The sequence below is a fragment of the Ceratotherium simum genome, chromosome 12 (assembly GCF_057802395.1).
Source record: "Ceratotherium simum simum isolate JZ-2026a chromosome 12, ASM5780239v1, whole genome shotgun sequence".
NCBI lineage: Eukaryota > Metazoa > Chordata > Mammalia > Perissodactyla > Rhinocerotidae > Ceratotherium > Ceratotherium simum.
Window position 1 is genome coordinate 39984530 of NC_141911.1, and position 23310 is coordinate 40007839.

At 37.1% G+C, this 23310-nt stretch overlaps 1 protein-coding gene across 1 annotated transcript in view; it reads left to right on the forward strand.

Annotated features, from left to right (window-relative positions):
* Positions 1–23310, forward strand: part of ANAPC10 (anaphase promoting complex subunit 10) — an 80716-nt gene that overhangs the window by 365 nt on the left and 57041 nt on the right. The window contains exons 2-3 of the mRNA XM_004420880.3: positions 1442–1568; positions 16001–16091. Of these exons, the coding sequence (XP_004420937.1) occupies positions 1454–1568; positions 16001–16091 (206 nt within the window). The 5' untranslated portion in view covers positions 1442–1453. The remainder of the gene's footprint in view (positions 1–1441; positions 1569–16000; positions 16092–23310) is intronic.

A 23310-nucleotide genomic window follows, 5' to 3' on the forward strand; every position in this document is an offset into this window, starting at 1 on the left:
CTTGGTGGCATTCATTACCAAGTCTGGCAGTTGAGTTCTGCTCCAGTGTAGAGATGGGCCTTTTTCTTTTTTTTTTTTTGGACAATTTTACATTTTTGGACATTTGACAATGACAAGACATTCAGCTTATAGTCATGGCCACAGGTTTAATTGTCTCATCCTAGACCTTACTTAACTTGCAGGTGGCAAATGCTTTAGTTTGTGATTGAACCTGTTCATTCATCCATTTATTCATTCAGTAAATTGCTAATTGAGCATTTAAGTCTCAGGCCATTCCGAGGTTTACAGTCCAGTGGCTCTACTGTTGAGTATCAAGTGCTTGTGTGGAGATTAGGGAACAACTGAGATCTAATAGGAGGTGTCAAGGAGATGGTATATAGAACTGTTGCGCCAGGTTTATAATAGTACGTATAACCGTGTTCAGTAGCTGTAACTTTGCACTACCTAAGCAGTTTTACATGTTGTTCACTATCCAAGAGGTATTTTTTTTCACATTTGCTTGGACTTACCAAGATTAACTAACAAGAGATGTGAAAGGTGAAGTAAACTTTTGGTTTAGAATAGGCCAGTTATTCACTTCTAGACCTTGAAGCCATTTTGCTGACTTTGTCTTCTGTGGTAGGAGCACATATAAATGGAACTTTTGACAACTAGCGGGGAGATGTGATTTTTCTCTGCATCACTCAATAAGTTATTTAAAATGGAGACCAGAGGCTGGACCTTTGGCGTAGTGGTTAAGTTCCTGCACTCTGCTTCTGAGGCCCTGGGTTCGCAGGTTCAGATCCCGGTGCAGACCAAGGCACTGCTTATCAAGCCATGCTGTGGCGGCGTCCCATATAAAGTAGAGGAAGATGGGCACGGATGTTAGCCCAGGGCCAGTCTTCCTCAGCAAAAAGAGGCGGATTGGCAACAGATGTTAGCTCAGGGCTGATATTCCTCACAAAAATAAAAATAAAAAAATAAAATGGAGACCAATAGTTACATATTCCTGGAATAAGAGTACTTCAATCTGACTTTTCTAGGGAAAAAACTCAATTTGAATTAAGAATTTTTACTCATAGAGGTATAGAACTGCATAGCATTGTAGAATTATACATCAAGTCAACTCCTTTGGCAGGAAAGGAAAGAAAGCCCAGACCTGCACAAAGTCTAGGCTAGTTAAAGAGGAGGCTTAAGCTAAATCCCTGATCCTGAGCCATTTAACTAATACTCTGCTGCTTTGTACATCTTGTAAGTCATAATATATTTTAGAAACAGAAACTCAATTCCCAACATTTTTAAATTACAGTGATTGAGTTATATGTTGACTGCCTTTGAGAAATAGGTGATTAATATCAAGGGTATACTAGTGATCCACTTTGCTATTAAATTTTTATTTTTACCTTTTGTAGAAAGATGCTCAGATGCTGTTCTAATGTGGATATTCTTTTTTTCTACATAGACTGTTTTGAAAATGACAACACCAAACAAGACACCTCCTGGTGCTGACCCTAAGCAGTTGGAAAGGACTGGAACAGTACGGGAAATTGGGTCACAAGCTGTTTGGTCACTCTCATCTTGCAAACCAGGTAAAACAAGACAAAAAAGCTGATTGTGTTAACTACTTACAGTTTCCTTGTACACTGGACTGACTTTATATTGTTTTCGTTTAAATGCTTTATTTTAATTCTAAAATAAATTTAATCGGATTTTCATTTGTTATATATCTCTTCCCAGTTTCTTTACTAATATCCACTTCAATTTAACTGCATGTGTCATAACGTTTCCTCTTTATCTTCCTCTATCTCTGCTCTTATTTGGTTAACATTTTTTTGTGGCTATTTCTCCAGATGGGATGAGTAGGTGATACATTTTTTAGTGATTATATACCCCCAAATAACTGTATTTTGCTTTTGGTTGGGATAGAATTCTTGGGTGGTAGTCTTTTTCTCTCGAAAATTTGTGGATGCTATTTCACCATTTCTTTTTTTGTCTTGTTGCAAATAAGAAGGCCTATGATGGTCTCTCCTTTTTTCTAAGTAACTTTTTCTATCTTTCTGGAAGCATTTAAGCTTTTGCTGTCTATTCTTAATGAGTTCAAGCCAGGATATGCCAGGATACATGTGTATCGTTTCTCATCTGTGTAACCTGTAATTTGATGGGCATTTTCAGTCTGTAGACTCAAGCTCAGAGAAAGTTTTTTAGCTTGAGGAACTTTAATTATAATGTTATTGGTTTAGTAGTTGCTTTTCCTTCAGAAACCTCTATTATTTACACATAAGACTCATGTAACCATCTTCCCAACCAAGCCTCTTCTGTTTCACCTTAAGATTCGTTTCTCTCTCTTTTTATGAGTAATTTATTGAGGTATAGTTTACTTACAATAAAACTCACCCTTTTTAGGTGTATAGTTCTGTGAATTTTACCAAACACATACAATCATGTAAGCACTATCACAATCAAATATAGAATATTTCCATCATTCAGAGAAATTCCCTCATGTCCCTTTGTAGTCAATCTTCTGCCCCCATCTCAGGCCTGACAACTCTGCTCTGTTTTGTGTCCCTTTGGTTTTGTCTTTCCCAGAATGCCATATATGAATGTAATCATACTGTATGTAGCTTGTTAGGTTTGGCTTCTTTCACTTAGCGTAATGCATTTGTCCACGCTGTAGTTTGGTTCTTTTTATTGCTGATTACTATTCCACTGTATGGATGTACCAGGTTTGTTTATTTATTCACCAGTTAGTGGACATTTAGATTTGTGGTAGCCAGCTTCCAAAATGGCTCTGGTGATCCTTGTCTCCCAGTATTCATGCCTGTCTGTTGACCCCTCCCACGTTGTGTCAGGGTTGGTCTCTGGGGCCAGTAGAATATGGCAGAAGTAGTGGTATGTGACTTCTGAGACTAAATCATAGAAGACATTGTGGCTCCGCCTTGCTCTTGTTTGGATCACTCACTCTGGGGGAAGCCAGCTGCCATTTTGTGAGGAAACGGGGCCCTGTGGAGAGGTTGGTGTGCAAGGAACCATGGCCTCCTGGCAATAGCCAATGAGGAACCGGGGCCTCCCATCAACAGCCATATGAACAAGTCATCTTATTTTTTTTTTTTAAATTTTTTGTTTATTGCAGTAACATTGGTTTATAACATTGTAAAAATTTCAGGTGTACATCATTGTACTTCTATTTCTGCATAGATTACATCATGTTCACCACCAAAATACTAATTACAACCCATCACCACACACATGTACCCAATTATCCCTTTCACCCTCCTCCCTCCCCCCTTCCCCTCTGGTAACCACCAATCCAATCTCTGTCCCTATGTGTTTGTTTATTGTTGTTATTATCTACTACTTAATGAAGGAAATCATACGGTATTTGACCTTCTCCCTCTGACTTATTTCACTTTGCATCATGCCCTCAATGTCCATCCATGTTGTCACAAATGGCTGGATTTCATCGTTTCTTATGGCTGAGTAGTATTCCATTGTGTATATATACCACAGCTTTTTTATCCATTCGTCCCTTGATGGGCACTTAGGTTGCTTCCAAGTCTTGGCTATCGTGAATAAGGCTGCAATGAACACAGGGGTGCATGTACCTTTGCAAATTGGTGTTTTCGAGTTCTTTGGATAAATACCCAACAGTGGAATAGCTGGATCATATGGTAGTTCTATCGTTGATTTTTGAGGAATCTCCATACTGTTTTCCATAGTGGCTGCACCAGTTTGCACTCCCACCAGCAGTGTATGAGAGTTCCCTTCTCTCCACAACCTCTCCAACACATGTTGTTTCCTGTCTTGTTAATTATAGCCATTCTGACGGGCGTGAGGTGATATCTCATTGTAGTTTTGATTTGCATTTCCCTGATAGTTAGTGATTTTGAACATCTTTTCATGTGTCTGTTGGCCATCTGTATATCTTCTTTGGAGAAATGTCTGTTCAGGTCTTTTGCCCATTTTTTAATTGGGTTGGTAGTTTTTGTTGTTGAGATGCATGAGTTCTTTATATATTTTGGAGATTAAGCCCTTATCAGATGTATGGTTTGCAAATATCTTCTCCCAATTGTTAGGTTGTCTTTTCGTTTTGTTGATGGTTTCCGTTGCTGTGCAGAAGCTTTTAGCTTGATGTAGTCCCATTTGTTTATTTTTTCTATTGTTTCTCTTGCCCGGTCAGATGTGGTGTTTGAAAAGATGTTGCTAAGACTGATGTCGAAGAGCGTACTGCCTATGTTTTCTTCTAGAACTTTCACAGTTTCAGGTCTTACATTCAAGTCTTTAATCCATTTCGAGTTAATTTTTGTGTATGGTGTAAGGTAAGAGTCTACTTTCATTTTTTTGCATATGGCTATCCAGTTTTCCCAACACCATTTGTTGAAGAGACTTTCTTTTCCCCATTGTATGTTCTTGGCTCCTTTGTCAAAGATTAGCTGTCCATAGATGTGTGGGTTTATTTCTGGGCTTTCGATTCTATTCCATTGATCTGTGTGTCTGTTTTTGTGCCAGTACCATGCTGTTTTGGTTACTATAGCTTTGTAGTATATTTTGAAATCAGGGAGTGTGATACCTCCAGCTTTGTTCTTTTTTCTCAGGATTCCTTTAGCTATTCGGGGTCTTTTGTTGTTCCATATAAATTTTAGGATTCTTTTGAACAAGTCATCTTAGAATGGATCCTCCAGCCCCAGTCAGGCTTTCAGATAATTGCTTCAGATAACTTGACTGCAAACTCATGAGAGTCCTTGAGCCATACTACCCAGCCAAGCTGCTCTCAAATTCCTGTCCCATAGAAACTGTGCAATAATGCATGTTTGGTGTTTTAAGCTCCTTAGTTTTGGGGTAATTTGTTTTGCAGCAATAGTTATCTAAGATAAGGTTGTTTCCAATATTTGGTGATTATGGATAAAGCTGCTGTAAACATTTATGTGCAAGTTTTTGTGTGGATATGTTTTCATTTTTCTTGGGTAAATACTTAGGAGTGGAATTACTGGGTTCTATTATTTTTGTTTTTTCTTCCCAATCTATACCTTTTATTTCCTTTTTTTGTCTTATTCCGTTAGCTAAGACTTCCGATATGGTGTTGCATAGAGTGGTTTTTCCTTTTACTACTTTAAAGATGTCATTTCATTATCTTCTGGCTTGCATAGTTTCTGAAGAGAAGTCTGCTCTAGTTAATGTGGCTTTTTTTCTGGCTGCCTTTAAGATTTTTAGATTTTTTCAATATGTGTATGTATGTGTGTGTGTATTTAATCCTGCTCGAGAGTCACCGAGATTCTTGGATCTTCTGGTTTGATGTCTTGCATTATTTTATGAAAATTCATGGCCATTATTTCTTAAGTATTTCTTTTGCCCCATTCCTTCTCTGTTGTCATTCTGGGAATCCAATTATACATATGCTAGACCATTTGATTTTGCTAGATCATTTGGTATTGTCTCATAGCTTTTCGGTGCTCTATTTTTTTCACCCTTTTTTTTCTTTTTGAGTTTTGCTTTGGATATTATTTTATTGGCTCAGCTTCAAGTCTACTGCTTCTTTCTTTGGTTTTGTTGAGTCTACTGATGGTTCTGCCTAGGGAATCTTTCATCTCTGAATGGTGTTTTTTATTTATAGCTTTTCCATTTGACTCTTAAAGGAGTTTTCGCCTGTTGAAATTCCCTGTCCATTCCTGCATTTCATCTACCTTTTCCCCTAGATTTTTTAACATATTATCATAGTTATTTAAAGTCCCTATCTGATAGTTTCAATATCTGCCTGTCATCTCTGAGTGTATTTCTATCGATTGCTTTGTCTTTTCATAATATTTGTTTTTTTTTGCTTGTTTGTGTGTCATAATTTTTTATTGAATGCCAAATATCATATGTATATTAGTAGATACTGAGAGAGATGGTATTTACACTTTGAAATGGATACCTCTTTTCTACTATCAGCCATTTATAGTGAAGATTGAGTTAGTTAGGAATTGAGCTGGGTTTGGGTTTTTGTTTTTTTTTTTTTGCTCTGGTTACCTTCAGTACCTCACAGACTTCAGATTCCTCTAAAGATACCCAGTGTTTATGGTGGGGGCTGTTGTGCCAGAGGAGTGTTTTTAGTGTTCTTCCTCCCCTCTTAGTTTTCAGCTATCTCTACCTGTGTGCTTAAGAGGGTGTCTCTCTCCATGCTCTTGCCCTGCCTCCAGCAGTGGAATGCTATGCCTTGTTAATACTCAGTGCAGAGGATGAGAGACAGGGCTTGTTCTCTGTTTTCCTGATCTAGCTTCAGTCTTAGACAGCCCTTGTGTGCCTGGCCTTCAGGGTGGGGCTTTCTCAGCACTTTGGTCCCTCTTGCCTATGACAGCCAAACTCTGCCTTGTGTCTGTGGCTGGTCTTTTGTGGGAGAGAGTTTTCTGTCCCACTCCCAGAGGAAGGACTGTTTTCTGCCTCTCCCCCGGGTGTAGAGGGTTTTTTCTTTTACTTTCTCCCAGCGAGGATGGGTCTGTATCTGTGTCCTGGGAACAGCAGGTTTGATGCTCCTCCCCCAGCAGCTTAAGTCCCTTTTTCTGTAGGAGAGCAAGGTTTGGGAAGGAGGGTGGGGCTTTTTGCTTTTCCTGCAGTGTTGGTCAGTCTCCTCTTCTGTGCATGTACCACTGAAGTAGGCTTTCCAGTCTCCTGTTCTCCCCTAAATCTTTCTGTTGTGTGTACAGTGAGAGCCCTTGGAGAAGAGTCTGAGAGTCAATGTGAGTTCACCTTGTATTTGGGACTCCTAGGGCCGCTATGCTTTTATGCTAGCCCACACTTGACCTTTAGCAATTTGTTAAAGTTCTACCTGATTTCTTCTTATGTGTTTATTTGGTTGCTGTTCCTTCTTCTCATGCTCTACTATAGTTGGGACAGGTTGTGCATCCTTTTTCTCCTGAGGCTAGGAGCTGCCCCTTCTTGGATTTCAGGCTGTTTGGTCGCTGCATGGTTTCAACCTTTCATATTTTCAAGAAAAATTATGCGTTTGTCATTTACCTAGCCTTTTCTTGTTGTTTGAATGGGGGTGATGTCTTTTTCCAGCTTTCTGTATCCTAGACTGCTTCAGAAGTTTCTGATATTATTCATAGCATCAAATATTTCTGTAAATTTTCTCAAATTGAACATCTTCCATTGCTTGACCTAGTAGCACAATTTGACTGGTGCCATACTGTGTCAGTAATGGGGTATAAATCAGTGCCGGTTTATATTCTTTTATGCTGTGGGATTTGCAGAGGGCAACACATAGGAGTCACTGATTCCTTGAAGATGTCCCACTGCTCTGACATCTTTGAGGTTAGAAGAGAACAATAGTTGACACTACTGGAAGAGTAGTGGGATCACTTAAAAATGTGTTGGGTGTGAAAGTCATGAAATTCATCGGTGTGGTGTAATACATTTTACTTCATGTGATTTCCAGCTTTGAGTCCATCAGTGAAATATCATTATATGATTATCATTTTACACGTTAAGAATGACTGGCTACTCTTTATTAATGAGAAACAGCATGAGAAAGGTAATTGTTTAACCTTTGCTTTGCTTCTCTGTGGTCAGATATGTTTCAGGTCAAGTCAGCAGAAGGTGAAATCTGTAACACTGTTAGAGATGAAAAGATAAAAAAGACACAATCCTTGCTGTCAAGGAGTTCACAATCTAGTGGAGGAATTATAGCTTTAAAGTAGTCATTATTATACAATGTAATAATTTATAACTTTTATTTAGTGCTTACTAAATGACAGGTCCTGTTCTAAGTACTTTACATGTATAAAATAAACAATTATCTCGATCAAGTCTCCAAAAGTAATATGAAGTATGTGCCCTTATGTTTATCATTTTCCAAATGAGGTAACTATAGTACAGAGAGGTTAAGTTTGTGGCAAATATCACATAATAAGTGGGAATGCTGAGGTTCAAGGCAGTCAGGCTCCACTATGTCATACTGCTTTCCACTAAGTATGGGCTCAGTGCAGTAGTACACAAAGGAAGAAGTGATTGACTTTGCTTGAAAGGATTAGGGAAGTCTTCATGGAGATGATGCTTATCCTGCATGATGGAGCAAGAGTAGGATTTCACTGAGTAAGGACAGAAAGGCAAGAGGAACAGTATGTGCAAAGGTGTACTGCTTAGACCAAGCATGGTTCATTGAAAGAAGTGTAAGTAGTCAGTAAGCCTGGAACAGAGGGAAGTGGCGTAGGTGAAGCTAGCTAGTTAGGTCGTAGCTTTATTAAACAGTTCATACTTTATTGTGTAGATAGTATGAGCCATTGAAAAATTTTAAGGAGCAGAGTAAAAGAATCAGTGTTTGTTCACATTTGAGAAGTGTGGAGGATGGATTGAAGTGAGGCAAGATTAGAGGTAAAGAAATCAGGAGACATGCAGTAATTCAGGTGAGAAGTGATATAAGGGACAATTTCAATAAAATGTTTTCAATCTTGGGAGGTACAGATTTACTTGCCTGCTACGGTATGGTAGGTGGTACATAGCTTTGCAAAACAATTTTTTTATATTTGGAAATATTGGTTCAATATTTCACTCCAATTAAAGTTGGAATGTATTTAGGAGATTCAGCTTAATTAAATGAACATCACAAAACAATCCTGCAATTCAGCTCAATTGTCAGTCTCTGCCCAAGAGACTGGAAAAATTAAAGGTCAGATTTGTATGGTTCCTAGCATTTAACAGAGTCTTATTACAGTAATTTAATCATTTCATTTCATAAGCACCAAATTCGTACGTACCACGGTGGGAAACAAAATTAGGGAAAAAATAGGTATGTCTTTCATGTTTTACTCTATATTTGATACTTTAGAAACCAACAAAAAGAAGAGATTTAGTGAGGCTGTATTTTATGAACATCTTCCAGGACATACTTTCCACTTGATCTGTATCTTTTACGGAGACATTGCTTTTATGAGTTAATTTTGAGAGGCATAATTGGGCGGTGTAAGTTCTGTTTTTCTTTGGAAAAAAATCACTAAATTTTGATTTTTTTAAGTTCATGCTATAACTGACAATTATTATCACTGAGTTAAAGAATTTCTGAGTTGAATAGCAATATGTACTTTGGAAAAAATAAAACAGCAATATAATAAATAGATCAAAGAAGGCCTCTCTTGGGAAGTGAATTTGTGCTGAGATGTAAATGTTAAGAAGAATCCATGGTGCAGAGATTTCAGAGAAGAACCTTCCTGACACTAGGTTCCGGAACAGCTGGTTCAAAGGTTCTAAGCTAACTGGTTTGGCATGTCTGAGGTTCAGAACGAAGGCTAGTGTGGCTGGAGAGTAGTGAGTAAGGAGGAGAAGTGGTAGAAGGTGGAGTTGGAGATATAATTAGACGTGGGCCAGATTATGTGAACTCTGGTCGGCCATGAAAAAGAATTTGGATTTTCAGTACGAAGAGAAACCACTCGAGGTGTTAAGCAGGAGAGTGAGATGATCTGATAGAGAATTTTTAAAAGATCTCTGTGGCCACTGAGAATAATGGTTGGTAGTAGAGTAATGGTGGAGACCAGTGGAGGAAAGGCTAGTACGGTAATTTGTGTCAGATGATGTTGATTTGGACTAGGCTGATAGCTGTTGAGATGGAGAGAGATGATGGTTTGGGGTGTATCTTTAGAGGTGGAATAATCATAGCTTACTGAAGGAAAGGAAAGATTCAGGAATGACTCCTAGGTGTCTGGCTGAACAACTCAGTGTTATTTCCTGAGTTGAGAAAGAATGGGGGGCGGGATAAATAGATTTTGGATCAAAAAATAAATAATTTTATTTAGATATATTAGTTTTGAGATGCCTATCAGCACTCTAGTGAGGTGTTTAGTAGGCAATTGACTATAGAAGCTTGGAGTTCTGGGGAAAGCTCTGGATTGGAGATATAAATTTGAGGATCATCAGTATATTGATGATATTCTAAACCTGGGGACTAGATTGATTCACCTAGGGAGAGAATGTATTTGGAGAAAAGAATAAGCCTCAGAGCACTTCAAGATGTAAGGATGTGGCAGAACAGCAGGAATAGGATTCAACAAAGGGCACTGAGGAAAAGTGGCCAGTGAGCTGGGTAGGAAACCAGGAGAGTGGGAGATCATGGGTAGAAGCCAAGAGAAGACAGTGTTTCAAGAAGTTAGTTAATTCTTCATCTCTTTATTATAGCACTTAACACTTAAGATCATAATTTATCTGCTTAAGTCCATCAGTGCTCTCCAGTAGAAATATTGCTCTGTCCAGTGAGGTAACCGCTAGCAACATGTAACTATTGAGCACTTTAAATGTGAGTAGTGTTACTGAGAAACCAAATTTTTAATTTTATTTAATTTTAATTGGTTTAAATGTAAATAGCCACAGCATAGATCTAGTGCATTAGATAGTCAAACTCCCCCACAGAGACCATGTGTTGTCCATCTTTGTGTCTTCAGAGTCAAGACATATGCCTCAGTTATAACATTACCCTAGCAAATGTGAAAAGATTTGTGTTAATAGATATGCTTGAGATGAAAATGGCTGTTTTACTCATAAAGGCAGTCTAGGCTGGGCTATTCAACGGTATCTCATCTATTGGTGTTGTGTTAGTCAGCTCTTGCTGCACTGATGCTTCATAACAAACAACCCTAATCTCTCAGTGGCATATTATAACAACAAAATTTATTTCTTGCCTGGCTATGGCTCACCTTTAGGCAGTGAGTCGGGTTCAGGCCTGTTCTATGTGTTCAGGCATGTTCTCTTAGTGGAGTGCAGATATTCAGAAAGCCAAGCCAGACTTGTAAGCACATTTAAAATCTCTGCTTGTGTCACATTCACTAACACTGTATTGGCCAAAACAAGTCATAATTAAGCCCTAATATGACTGGAGTGTGGAGTCGTTTTCCTCCCATGGAAGGTGGGTAGAGAAGAGTGAATATTTACTAGATAATAACAGTAACCACAGGTGAATACTGGTTTTCTTTTCCTTAGAGCAGGGGTTCTCACCTGGGCACGATTTTGCCCCCCAGGGGACATTTGTCAATGTCTGGAGACATCTTTGATTGAAACAACTGCTGGGGGGAAGGGTTGTGACTAATATCTAGTAGAGAGGCCAGGGATGCTGCTAAATGTCCTACAATACGTAGGACGATTCCCGCCACCACAACAAAGAATTATGCAGTGCAAACTATCGGTAGTGCCAAGGTTGAGAAACCTTGCCTTAGAGTAGTAGTTCTAAAACTGTAGCATGCATCAGAATCACCAACAGGTTTTATTAAAATCCAGACTCACAAAGGGGTTAACTTTGAAGTTTCTGATGTAGTAGGTCTAGAATTCCTAACAAGTTGCCAGGTGATAATGATGCTGCTGGTCCAGGGATCATACTGTAAGAACCACTACCTTAGAAGTCAATACATCATATAAAAGTTTTTTTCTGGATAATAATGTTGTTTGTGTGCATTATCACGATAACTGTCAAAGCAGTTATCACAGATCTGTCTTTTAGTTCTTTTGTTTGGGCTAAAAGAATTCAGATATAATACTGAGTGAGAAGCTTTGGCAAGAAGTTGGCTCTGTGAGACATGGCATTGGCACATAAACAGATGTTTGTGAGACATATTGAGGAAGTAAATGCTGGTAATCATACATTCCAGAGGTAAAGATTTAGACTAATCAGTTCTTGAAGAGACTGTACCTGCTTAGTTGTACTGTTATAGTTTCATAAGCAGTATCTTAGAAACAATTTAAAATGATCAGTTTTGAGTTACAGGACATCTCTTATTCTGGATAAGTTATACAGGTTTTTTGTTTAATGTTTATCTTGCTTCTTAAAAATACCATTTTATGAACTCCTTTGAGCTCATACACATGTAAAGTTATGAAATGAAAGAGAAAGAAAGACTAACCAAATAGCTAAAATAAAATAAGTGAAAAAAAACCTTTTAATCAATAGAACGTTTAACTGTGGAGCTCTTAATGTGGAGCTCTAGTGATTTAGTTATCTTCTATTAGGGAACTCATAAACTAGTAAAAAGAAAAAGGGATTTAAAACTTAGAACTCTATATTGGTAGCTTTTTATCTTGTAACTTGCATAACTGAATATTCTGGATTAGCTTTAGCAATATTGCATAAAGAAAGAACAGAAGCATGGTTTAAGGCAGCACTGTCTGATAGAAATATAATGCGTCACGTGTGTAATTTTAATAGCTGCATTAAAAAGGTAAAGAAATCGGTGAAATTGTGATAAAATGTTTTTAATTCAATATAACTATACTATTATTATTAATGAGATATTTTACATTTCATACTAGTCTTCAAAAACCAATGTGTGTTTTACACTTACAGCAAATCTCAATTCAGATTAGCCATATTTCAAGTGTTCTATAGCCACATACCATGTTGTACAGCACAGATCTAAGAGTTATAGAGTGAGTAATGGAGAGCCCACTTTTTACATTTTAAGAAGTTTTTCTTTGGTGAAATAGAAAGCTGTTTTTTAAAACATTTACCTCTGTCGCTATCCAAATTCAGACCACGATCACTTGCAACTTGAATTACGACAATGGCTTTCTGCCTCCCTGACACTGAAGAAGCTGTCTAAAGATCCTGAACTTACTATTTCTTGATCCTATGACTTACCTGCTAAAAATTCTTCAGTAGGTTGGTGTATTTTTCAAGATAATTTATACTCTTTAGCTTGGTGCTCCAGAGTCTGTATGATCTGACTCCTTTTATATGTCTCTGACTCATTTCCTGCTCCACTCCACTGTGTAGCCTTACCTCACAGAAGGACCTGCCTTTGTTTCGTATAGATGCCATTTTTCTTGATCCATGCTATTACATGTTTTTCTCTTTGCTAAATGCTCTTTAACCTTGCCCTTCTACCTCTTTACCTATCGAACTCCAACTGCTACTTCAGAATTCAATGCAAAAATCATTTCCTCTGGGAAAACCTCTCTTTATCAGCTAGAATGTACAGTAAAGGCAGCATATGCAAATTTAAGATACAAATCTCTGACTGGGGAGAACATATTTGGATCACATGGATAAAGGGTTAATATCCATAATACTGTAGTAAAGAATTATAAATCAATTAAAAAAACCAAAGTCCAATGAAAATATAGGAGGGTATGAATAGGTATTTTCTGTAAGAAGAAATATAAATGATCAAAAAATATGAAATACAATTTTTCACCTGTCAGGTTAGTAAGTATTTAAAGGAGTGATTGCATTGTAGCATGGGTACAGAGCAATGCTGTCCAATAGAAATATAATGCAAACCACATATGTAATTTAAAATTATCTGGGAGCCATATTTAAAAAGTAAAAAGAAACAGGTACAATTAATTTTAATTATTTTATTTGTCTCAATATGTCCAAAATATGATTTCAACATATTGATTATATGTTTTGTATTGATTATATGTTTTAAAACTTATTAAATTGATATTTAATTTTTTAATACTAAGTCCTAAAAATCTAGTATAAAGATTTCAGAACACCTTGAGTTTTACTAGGCACATTAGAGGGATAGGTGTTCTTCTATATTATTGGTGAGAAGGCATTTTGGAGGAGAATTTGGCAATATTTATCAAATTAAAAATTCATATGATCCAGGATTTTATTCCTAGAAATCCATCCTCCAGAAATACTAACATGCATTTAAAGATTATAGTTATGTAGATGTTTATTGCATATTGTTTGTAATGGGAAAACATTGGAAACAACCTAAATGTCATACAGAGGTTTGATTAAATAATTATGATATTTCCAGACAATGGGATACTGAATAACCTTTAAAAAATGTGGAAGAGGGGCCCAGCCCGGTGGCGCAGGCGGTTAGGTGCGCATGTTCCGCTGCGGCGGCCCCGGGGTTCGCCGGTTCGGATCCCGGGTGCGCACCGACGCACCGCTTGTTAAGCCATGCTGTGGCGGCGTCCAATATAAAGTAGAGGAAGATGGGCATGGATGTTAGCCCAGGGCCAGTCTTCCTCAGCAAAAAGAGGAGGATTGGCATTGGATGTTAGCTCAGGGCTGGTCCTCCTCACAAAAAAAAAAAAAAAAAAATGTGGAAGATATTTAGGTTAACTGAGTTATATGAGTTAATAAATATTGCATGGTTTAATGTATGTAAAATGCTTAGAATATGACTGGCACATAGTAAATGTGATATCAGTGTTTGCTATTATTATTATTACTTTATTGATATGGAATAGTCTTCCACATATGTTAAGTGAAAAAACAATGAAAATGTAGAACTATGTGTAGTATGCCATTATTTGTGTACAGGGGAATAAAGAATACGTATATATGTATTTGCTTATATATGTGTATACTGTCTGAAAGAGTATGTAAGAAACTGATAACATTGATTATATTTGGAGAGGGGAACTAGATGATGGAGGGATAGAGACTTTTTACCGTGCTGTTTTTTGTACCTTTTGAATTTGATCTGTAATGAATATACTACTCAAAAAATAAAATGTAAATTAAATCTATATCTTAAATTTTTTTGAAAAATCTACACTTTACTATTAAATTATTTTTATAATTAGTGTGAATTATTATGGTTTTTTTGTTGTTCTTTTTATTTATTTTTTTTATTGATGTTTTACTAGTATTTTAACATTGTGAAATCTTGGGTTGTACATTTTTGTTTGTCCATCACCGTATATATGTCTCCCTTCACGCCTTGTGCCCACCCCCCACCCCCATTTGTCCCTGGTAACCACAATGCAGTTTTCTCTGTCCATGTGTTGGTTTATATTCCACATATGAGTGAGATCATACAGTGTTTGTCTTTCTCTTTCTGGCTTACTTCACTTAACATAATACCCTCCAGGACCATCCACGTTGTTGCAAATGGGACGATTTTGTCTTTTTTTATGGCTGAGAAGTATTCCATTGTATATATATATACCACATTTTCTTGATCCAATCGTCAGTCGAGGGACACTTTGGTTGCTTCCACTTCTTGACTGTAGTGAATAATGCTGCAATGAACATAGGGGTGCATAAGCCTCTTTGGATTGTTGATTTCAGGTTCGTTGGATAGATTCCCAGCAGTGGGCTGGCTGGATCATAGGGCATCTCTATTTTTAATTCTTTGAGGAATCTCCATACTGTTTTCTATAGACGCTCCACCAGTTTTCATTCCCACCAGCTATGTATGAGGGTTCCTGTTTCTCCACATCCTCTCCAACATTTGTTGTTTTTTGTCTTGGTTATTATAGCCATTCTAACGGGCATGAGGTGATATCTTAGTGTTGTTTTGATTTGCATTTCCCTGATGATTAGTGATGTTGAACATCTTTTCATGTGCCTATTGGCCATCTGTATATCTTCTTTGGAGAAGTGTCTGTTCATTTCCTCTGCCCATTTTTTGATTGGGTTGTTTGTTTTTTTGTTGTTCAGTTGTGTGAGTTCTTTATATATTATGGAGATCAACCCCTTGTCAGATGTATGTTTTGCAAATATTCTCTCCCAGCTGGTGGGTTGTCTGTTCATCTTGATTCTGGTTTTGTTTGTCTAGGATAGTTGTACTTCAGTTGTCTGGAATGGCTGGAAGATATGGGATTCCGGGTAAATTTAATTTTTGATTAATCAGAACGTTAATCAGAAACACTTGGTTTCAAAATGTATATGACTTGAAAATATTTCTAAGTAGTCCTTTTTCTCGTCAAAGTAGGTATGGCATATTGAACTTAATAAATCTGGTTTATTTTTGAGGATTTTGCAGGACATGGGGATGATTCTTATTATCAGCTTTTAGAAAGTGTAAGAAATTGGGTTTGAATACATACTGATGTTAGAGTGTATTTAGATATTCTTCAAAAATTAAAGCCAACAACCACGAAACCTTGGTCCTAATATAGGCTTTTGCGTGTGCAAGTGATATTTCTTCTGAGAATTGAAGTCTGGTTAGGAAGGTAGAAGAATTCTGGTTAATTTAAATTTTATAGCACTGACCATCCTGTTTATCAAACTTTCTGGACAAATATATGTGGTAATTTTATATTTTGAATATATAGCTCTTTCTTTTTCATGAGAATTTATTGTCACTTGTGGTGTTTTTAGGATTTGGAGTGGACCAATTACGAGATGACAATCTGGAAACTTATTGGCAATCAGATGGCTCCCAGCCTCATTTAGTGAACATCCAATTCAGGTAATACATTTTTGAATTTTTCAATTTGTGTAGACTATAAAAGAAAAAGAAATCTATTTTATTTATATAAAATTTAAAGAATACATAAATTATAGTGAAATGCTCTTAATTCTGCTTTTTATCAGCCTTAGAGATTGTTTTTCTGCTCAACTGGATTGTAAATGTTTTAAGTTTTCTGTTTTGTCCTTTATGAATTCTTTATGGTTCCTTACACAGTTCCTTTTATGTAGATATTTCTTGAATATACTTTTCAGTGTGATTTATTTCAGAAAAATATGCTTTGCCTGTGACCCAATGCGATGCCTTAATGCACTGCCTTCAGTACACCTGGAGTGTACTGAGTGATGATAGTTCTTTAGCTATAGACTATTCATATAACTTCTCAAATTTGTACTTCCATTTGGAAAAAAATATATTTTAACTTAGAACGTCTAAGGATATTTTCAGTTTTGAAATGCATATTAGTTTTGGGGGGAAAAGGAAAACAGCTATATGTTTGTCAATTGCTTTAACTTTATTGACATAGATGGAAACCAGTCAACTTGGTTATTTTGCTCCATTTGTATCATCTATTTTAACATTCTATAGCATTGTATTTTTCGTTTGTTTTTATTGTCCTAGAGTACAGATCAACAAATTTCTTATGAAAAAGCCAGATAGTAAATATTTTAGGTCTTATGGGCTGTCTGGTCTCTGTTGCAACTACTCAATTATGCCATTATAGCATGAAAGCAGCCGTAGGCAATGCATAATAACTGAATTTAGCTGTTGTAATTACACTTTATCTTACGAAAATAGGTGGTGGGCAGGGTTCAGCCAGTGGGTTGTAGTATGCCAACTCTTAAGAGTCTTAAATATGTAGCCGCCAGAAATAAAAACAGCAGCTGATTTTTGTTAAAGACTTAAAATACCAGATACTTTGCTAAATGCCTTACCCATTTATTTCATTTAACCTTTTTTTTTTTTAATTTTATTTTTTTCCCCCAAAGCCCCAGTAGATAGTTGTATGTCATAGCTGCACATCCTTCTAGTCGCTGTATGTGGGACGCAGCCTCAGCATGGCCGGACAAGCGGTGCGTCGGTGCGCGCCTGGGATCCGAACCCGGGCCGCCAGCAGCGGAGCGCGCGCACTTAACCGCTAAGCCACGGGTCCGGCCCTCATTTAACCTTTATAGCTATTTTTATCCTTATTTTGTAGTCTCAGAAGTAGAGGCTTAGATAAATTAAGTAACTTGCCCAAGGTCACACAGCAAGTGAGTGGCAGAATTGCAATTTGAACATAAGTACTCTGACCTGAGAGCCTGTGCTTTTAACCCTTATACTGTGTAGCCTAGGATAAATTGCTTCCCCATGACAACAAAGGCTATCACTTAAAAGTTGTATAATATTAGAATAGCAGGGTTTTAGCAGGGTTTTTTTTTAGAAAGTACAATTTTATACAGAAGGCCAATGTATTGAACAAATAATAGTAAAAATAGGTCACATTTCTTTTTTTGGATGTATATATTTTTTTGGCTTGAGGAAGATTGTCCCTGAGCTAACATCCATGCCAGTCTTCCTCTATTTTGTATATGGGATGCCACCATGGCATAGCTTGATGAGCACTGCGTAGATCCACACCTGGGATCCAAACCTGCAAAGCCTGGGCCAACAAAGCGGAGCTCGAGAACTTAACCCCTATGCCACCAGGCCGGCCCCTTGAGCATTTATTAAATGTCAGGTACTATATATTATCTCATTAAGAGTTTAAATTTAATAGTTATCAATATATATCATTTTTCAAGAATCCTCACAACAACTTTGTAAGATGTAGGTACTATCGTTCTCATGTTACAGATGAAGAAACTAAAACTTAGAAAGATTAAGTAACGTACTCAGGTCATGCACTGTGCAGTTATAAAGCCTGCATTTGATCTAGAAGGCTGAACTTCAAAGATGGTTTCTAATCAGTGCTCAGCTGCTTCTCAACAAAGATGTAGCTGTTCTTATTAAAACAGGAGCTCAAGGCCCTCCCCACTTAACTCAGCCCTTGCCCTCACTAGGGAAGCCCAGGGCTTTGAGGAACACATTTTTAAACAAGTGTTTTAAGAAAAGGGAAATTCAGTAAGAATTTTAAAACAATCTCATACTTACAGAAATGTTTCAAGTACAGTACAGTTTTTTTCTGAATCATTTCTGAATAAGTTGCCAATATGATGTCTCATCTCTCCAGAATACTTTTGTATGTCCTTCTTATAAACAAGGACATTCTCCCACATAACCATAGTACATCCTTAGGAAATTAACATTGGTACATTATTACTATTTACTTCTACAACCTCATTCAGTTCTACCAATTGTTCAAATAAAGCTGAATCACAGGTTGAATTTGGTTGTCACTTCTCCTTACTTTCCTTTAATCTGGAGCATTTCTTCATTCTTTCCTTGACTTTAATGATCTTAGCACTTTTGAAGATTATAGGCCAATTATTTTAAAGAATGTCCTTCAATTTGAGTTTCTGCAATCTTTCTTCAGGTTATACATCTTTGGGAAAAATAGCACAGAAGTAACGCTGTATCCTTTTTTCATTGAATCCTATCAAGAGTGGTACATGATTTTAATTTTGTCCCATTAGCGATGATGTTTACTTCTATCACATGATTAAGGTAGTGTCTGCCAAGCTTCTCTGCTGGAATGTTATTTTCATTTTGTTCAAAATTACTAATATCAGTATGGACTTGGAGTTTCCTGTTTTATTCAGTGGCTTAAAATCTATTATTATTATTATTTGTGTCAATGCTCTAATTGTTCCAGATTTGGCCAGGGGGAGTCCCCTCAAGTTGACTACTACTTTTTGACATGTCCTCATGATTACTTGAGCACTTTCTTACATTCTGGCACAAGATTCCCTGCCCCAGTTCTGGAATCAGCCATTTCTTCAAGGAGATCTGGTGTATTTTCCTGGCGAATAGTGCTTAGAAACCAGATTTGATATTGGATGTGCTCATTGCTATTGGGGTTGCTGTTCCTGAGCCTTCTCAGTGGACAGAGTAAGGGAATATATATGTATGTAACATATATACATGCATAAACATATTTACATCTGTGTTTATTTCTCTATCTACTTACACACACACGCACACACACACACACGCACGCACAGAGAACACCATAAATTCACACTAACACATCCAATTCCAATTCCCGTCGAGAATAAACAAGGTTTATTTTAGTTTTCTGTCTTTCTATTCCTCTAAATTCCTTCTTCAATAATGAGAACCTGGTTCTCCTATCCTTCCTTAATATGTTATTTCATTAATCCCCTGTATGTAACCAGTCTTCCATTTTTCTCGTTGTCTCCTCTCCCACACGCAGATACCCCTTCACCCTGTGTAGGCTCTCATCCTGCCCTGTGCTGTTGTCATTTTGCTCTCTCTGCTCCTCCCCACTTGTAGATACCGTCTTCACCTGGCCCAGGCTATGACACCTCACCTCACTTATTCCCTCTTGTGGACGTTCTTCTCAGCCCACTTGGGCTTCGATGCTGCATGCCAGCCCACCTTCCTCACTCTCTTGGCTCCAGAAGCTCACTGCATGATGTGGATACTCTTTCCCGCTTTGGGCTCTGATGCTCCATGATAGGCTACCCCACAACATGAATGACTTCTGACCTCCCACAGGCTCTTACATGCTGCATTGGGCCACTTCATGGTGTGGATGCCTTCATCAGCCCACTCAGGCTCTAACACTCACACTTGACTGCTCTCTTCTTCAGAAGCTCTGCTCACTTCACATGGACTTGGACACTTTGCACTCTGCTGCTCTCTCTTCCTCATGTGAACACACGCCTCACTCTGAACAGGCTCCAATATCTCATTTTGGTGCAGGTGCCCATCTTGCTTGGTCTCTTCTAATAGGTTTAGGACTAAATTATTCAGAAAGGGGAAGCACGGAGGTTCTTTTTCTTTTTATTTTTTTTCTCTTTTATTTATTTATTTGTGAGGAGATCAGCCCTGTGCTAACATCTGCCAATCCTCCTGTTTTGTTGCTAAGGGAAACTGGCCCTGGGCTAACATCCGTGCCCATCTTCCTCCACTTTATATGGGACACCACCACAGCATGGCTTGCCAAGCAGTGCGTTGGTGCACGCCCAGGATCCAAACCGGTGTAGCCCGGGCTGCTGCAGCGGAGCGCGTGCACTTAACCACTTGCGCCACCCGGCCGGCCCCTAAAGTTTTTTTTAAATAAAAGTTTTATTGTATTTTGTTTTTTTTTTTTTTTGAGGAAGATTGGCCCTGGGCTAACATCTGTTGCCAATCTTCCTCTTTTTCTTTTTTCTCCCCAAAGCTCCAGTACATAGTTGTATATCCTAGTTGTAGGTCCTTCTAGTTCTTCTATGTGGGATGCTGCCTCAGCATGGCTTGATGAGCGGTGAGTAGGTCCACGCCCAGGATCCCAGCTGTTGAACCCCTGGCTGCCAAAGCAGAACGCCCGAACTTAACTGCTACACCACCAGACCGGCCCCTATTGTATTTCTTAAAATGGTTTCTAAAATAAAAACAACGTTAGATACTAGTTCTTGTATTAGTGGGTAATAAACTATTATATTTCAAATAGGTGAAATATAATATTAAGCTATAATTCTACATTTAATTTGCATCTGCTTGCCCCCCCCCCAAAAGAAGCATAAGCTCAAGATGAGAAAGGAGGACAAAGCGAGAAGTGTGAACAATGCTTAGTAGTTTTAGTTGACGGTAAGTTTAACCTCAGTTAACAGTGTGATGTGGCTGCCACAAGAGCTAATATGATCTTAGGATGCAGTAATGGAAGCATAGTGCCTAGGAAGACTTCCTGGTGTGTTATGTTCCATTTTGGCCTCCCCCTCTAACACTGATAAAGAAAGCTAGAGTGTGCTCAGAAGAAAGTGGGTAGAATGATTAGGGAATTGAAACTAAACCATGTAATAAAAAAATTGGATTTGAAAGATTTCTACTTTTTGGAGGATTTATACTTTGTGGAGGACTAGATTTCTTTTGTCTGACCTCATAAGAAAAAACTTTGTCCAAAAGATGAGAGTTACACAGAGACCAGTTATGGCTAAGTATTAGGAAATCTTTTAAAAGTTAGAACTGATCAAAGATAATGTAGTGAGTTACCTGTCAGGAAAATTTTGAAGCTGGGTATCTACCTGGTACAGATGGTGGTTAGATCATATAACCCTCTAAGCTCATTTTTAGCCCTATGGGCTTATAATTCTTATTATTTCTAATGAAAATACATTATTTTTCACTTGCCGTATGTTTACTGTTCTTCTTTGTGAAATAGCTTTAAGTGTTAGAATATCAACGTAATTTAAATATCTCTAAATTCATGAATAGACACACTAGCAACTGAAGTATCATATAGGGCTCATGCATTGAACACCAGTCCCCAACAAAAAGAGGCGGATTGGCAACAGGTGTTGCCAATCAGGGCTGATCTTCCTCAAAAAAAAAAAAAGAAAGAAAATGAAATATTCTTTGAGTGAATAATACTGTAATTACATGGAAAATAGGGAAGGTTTTTGCCTTTATGAAAGATGTAGTGAATTATTTTCTATTTGTAAAGGACTATTACTCTTGGGAAGAGCTTTGAAATTTGTTAATAATTGCCGAAGAAAAACTGGAGTATGATTTAGTTTAATATGGAACATTTAAGTACTTACTTGCCAGTTTAAAAGGGTAAATACTGAAATATTAAGCTGAGCAGGAACAGAATAAAATTTCTGCTTGTGTTTGGTCTGCCTTTCTGCAAATTTTATTAAGTGTGATCTTGATTGTCATCTTTATCATAGTAATAAGAAATATATACCATTCATAGTGATTTTTATGTCATGAGGAAATTTATTAAAATAGTGAAGAACAGAAGAATGTTAAGAAAAATACTTAAAAGTTCTACTAGGTTGCTTTGTTTTGAAGAGAAAGGTTGACAGTTTAACAGTGGAGATAAAATATAAATTTCAAAAAAAAATCAGTATTTCCTAGAATCTAGTTGAATGAGAACATTGATAGCCATAAATTCGATTATCATTTAAAACTCTTTGAACAAAAAGTGCTTTATAAATCTAGTAATATCATATGCACACATGAATACTAACACATGTGTGGCTGTAAATTGCTTAAGCAAAATCATACAAATTAATTTGCTCTCCTCCCCAGATTGCAGACTGCCTATACTTTTACCTTTATAATTTTGTAAAGTCTATACTTTTTACTTAGGCATCTCTTGATTAGTTATAGGTTTTTAAAAAATATCAGTTAACAGATGAACACTAGGATCTATTGCATGGTAGCACTGCAGTTTCAGCACTTAGATATCTTTGTAAAAGAGCATTCATGCAGTTATTGAAGTTTATTGCATTTCTTCCTTATTTTTAAAAAGAGCAAAAATGGAAACATCAAAGTGCTGATGCCATTTTAAAAATAATAGGTACTAAGCTTAATGACTTAAGACAATTGTGTCCACATTAGAAATTGTTAACCTCAACCAGATATTCATTGGACTTTACCAGTCAACTACACATTCAATTATGAATGAAAAAGAAACAAAATTAAAGGAAATGTTAGAAATTTATTGTCGAAGATTATGACTAAAACATATGGTGTAATTTAGGATTGGGTAAACTTTTTAGGTCTTAGGAACCAACTTTCATACCTCCATTACGTAAGCCCCATGTTCAACTTTCTTCCATTTGATTTTTATGTGTTTTCATGAATACATTATGTATTAAAGAAAGAACTTTCTGTATTGAAAAAAATTATATTACAAGCTAGGAAAAGGTTCAATTTGGACTTTATTTTGTTAAGATGAAACAAAATATTTGACTTAGATATTCTTTTTCATAGAGAAAATAAGCAACTCTTAATTCTTGTTGCAATTTCTCAGCTAGTTGAGCACATAGATTTTAGAAATAATTGGTATATATTATTGATGTGTCAAGGTGGACTTGTAGTGCACAATTACAAAGTAGCACTAACTTTTATACCTCATTGTTCTTTTGAATCAGGGGCAAGTTCTCTCCTTGCCCTGGATGAGAACTTCGTGGGGACAGGTATTACATTTTTGGGTAGTATATACAGTTTTCTCTCTGTTCATTTCAAATAGCAAAACATTGATTAGAAATGAAAACATTCAGTCTTAGCTAATATGAAATTAACTAATAGTCCTAGCTAATAGTGAAAGCCTCAGACTTGTTTTAAA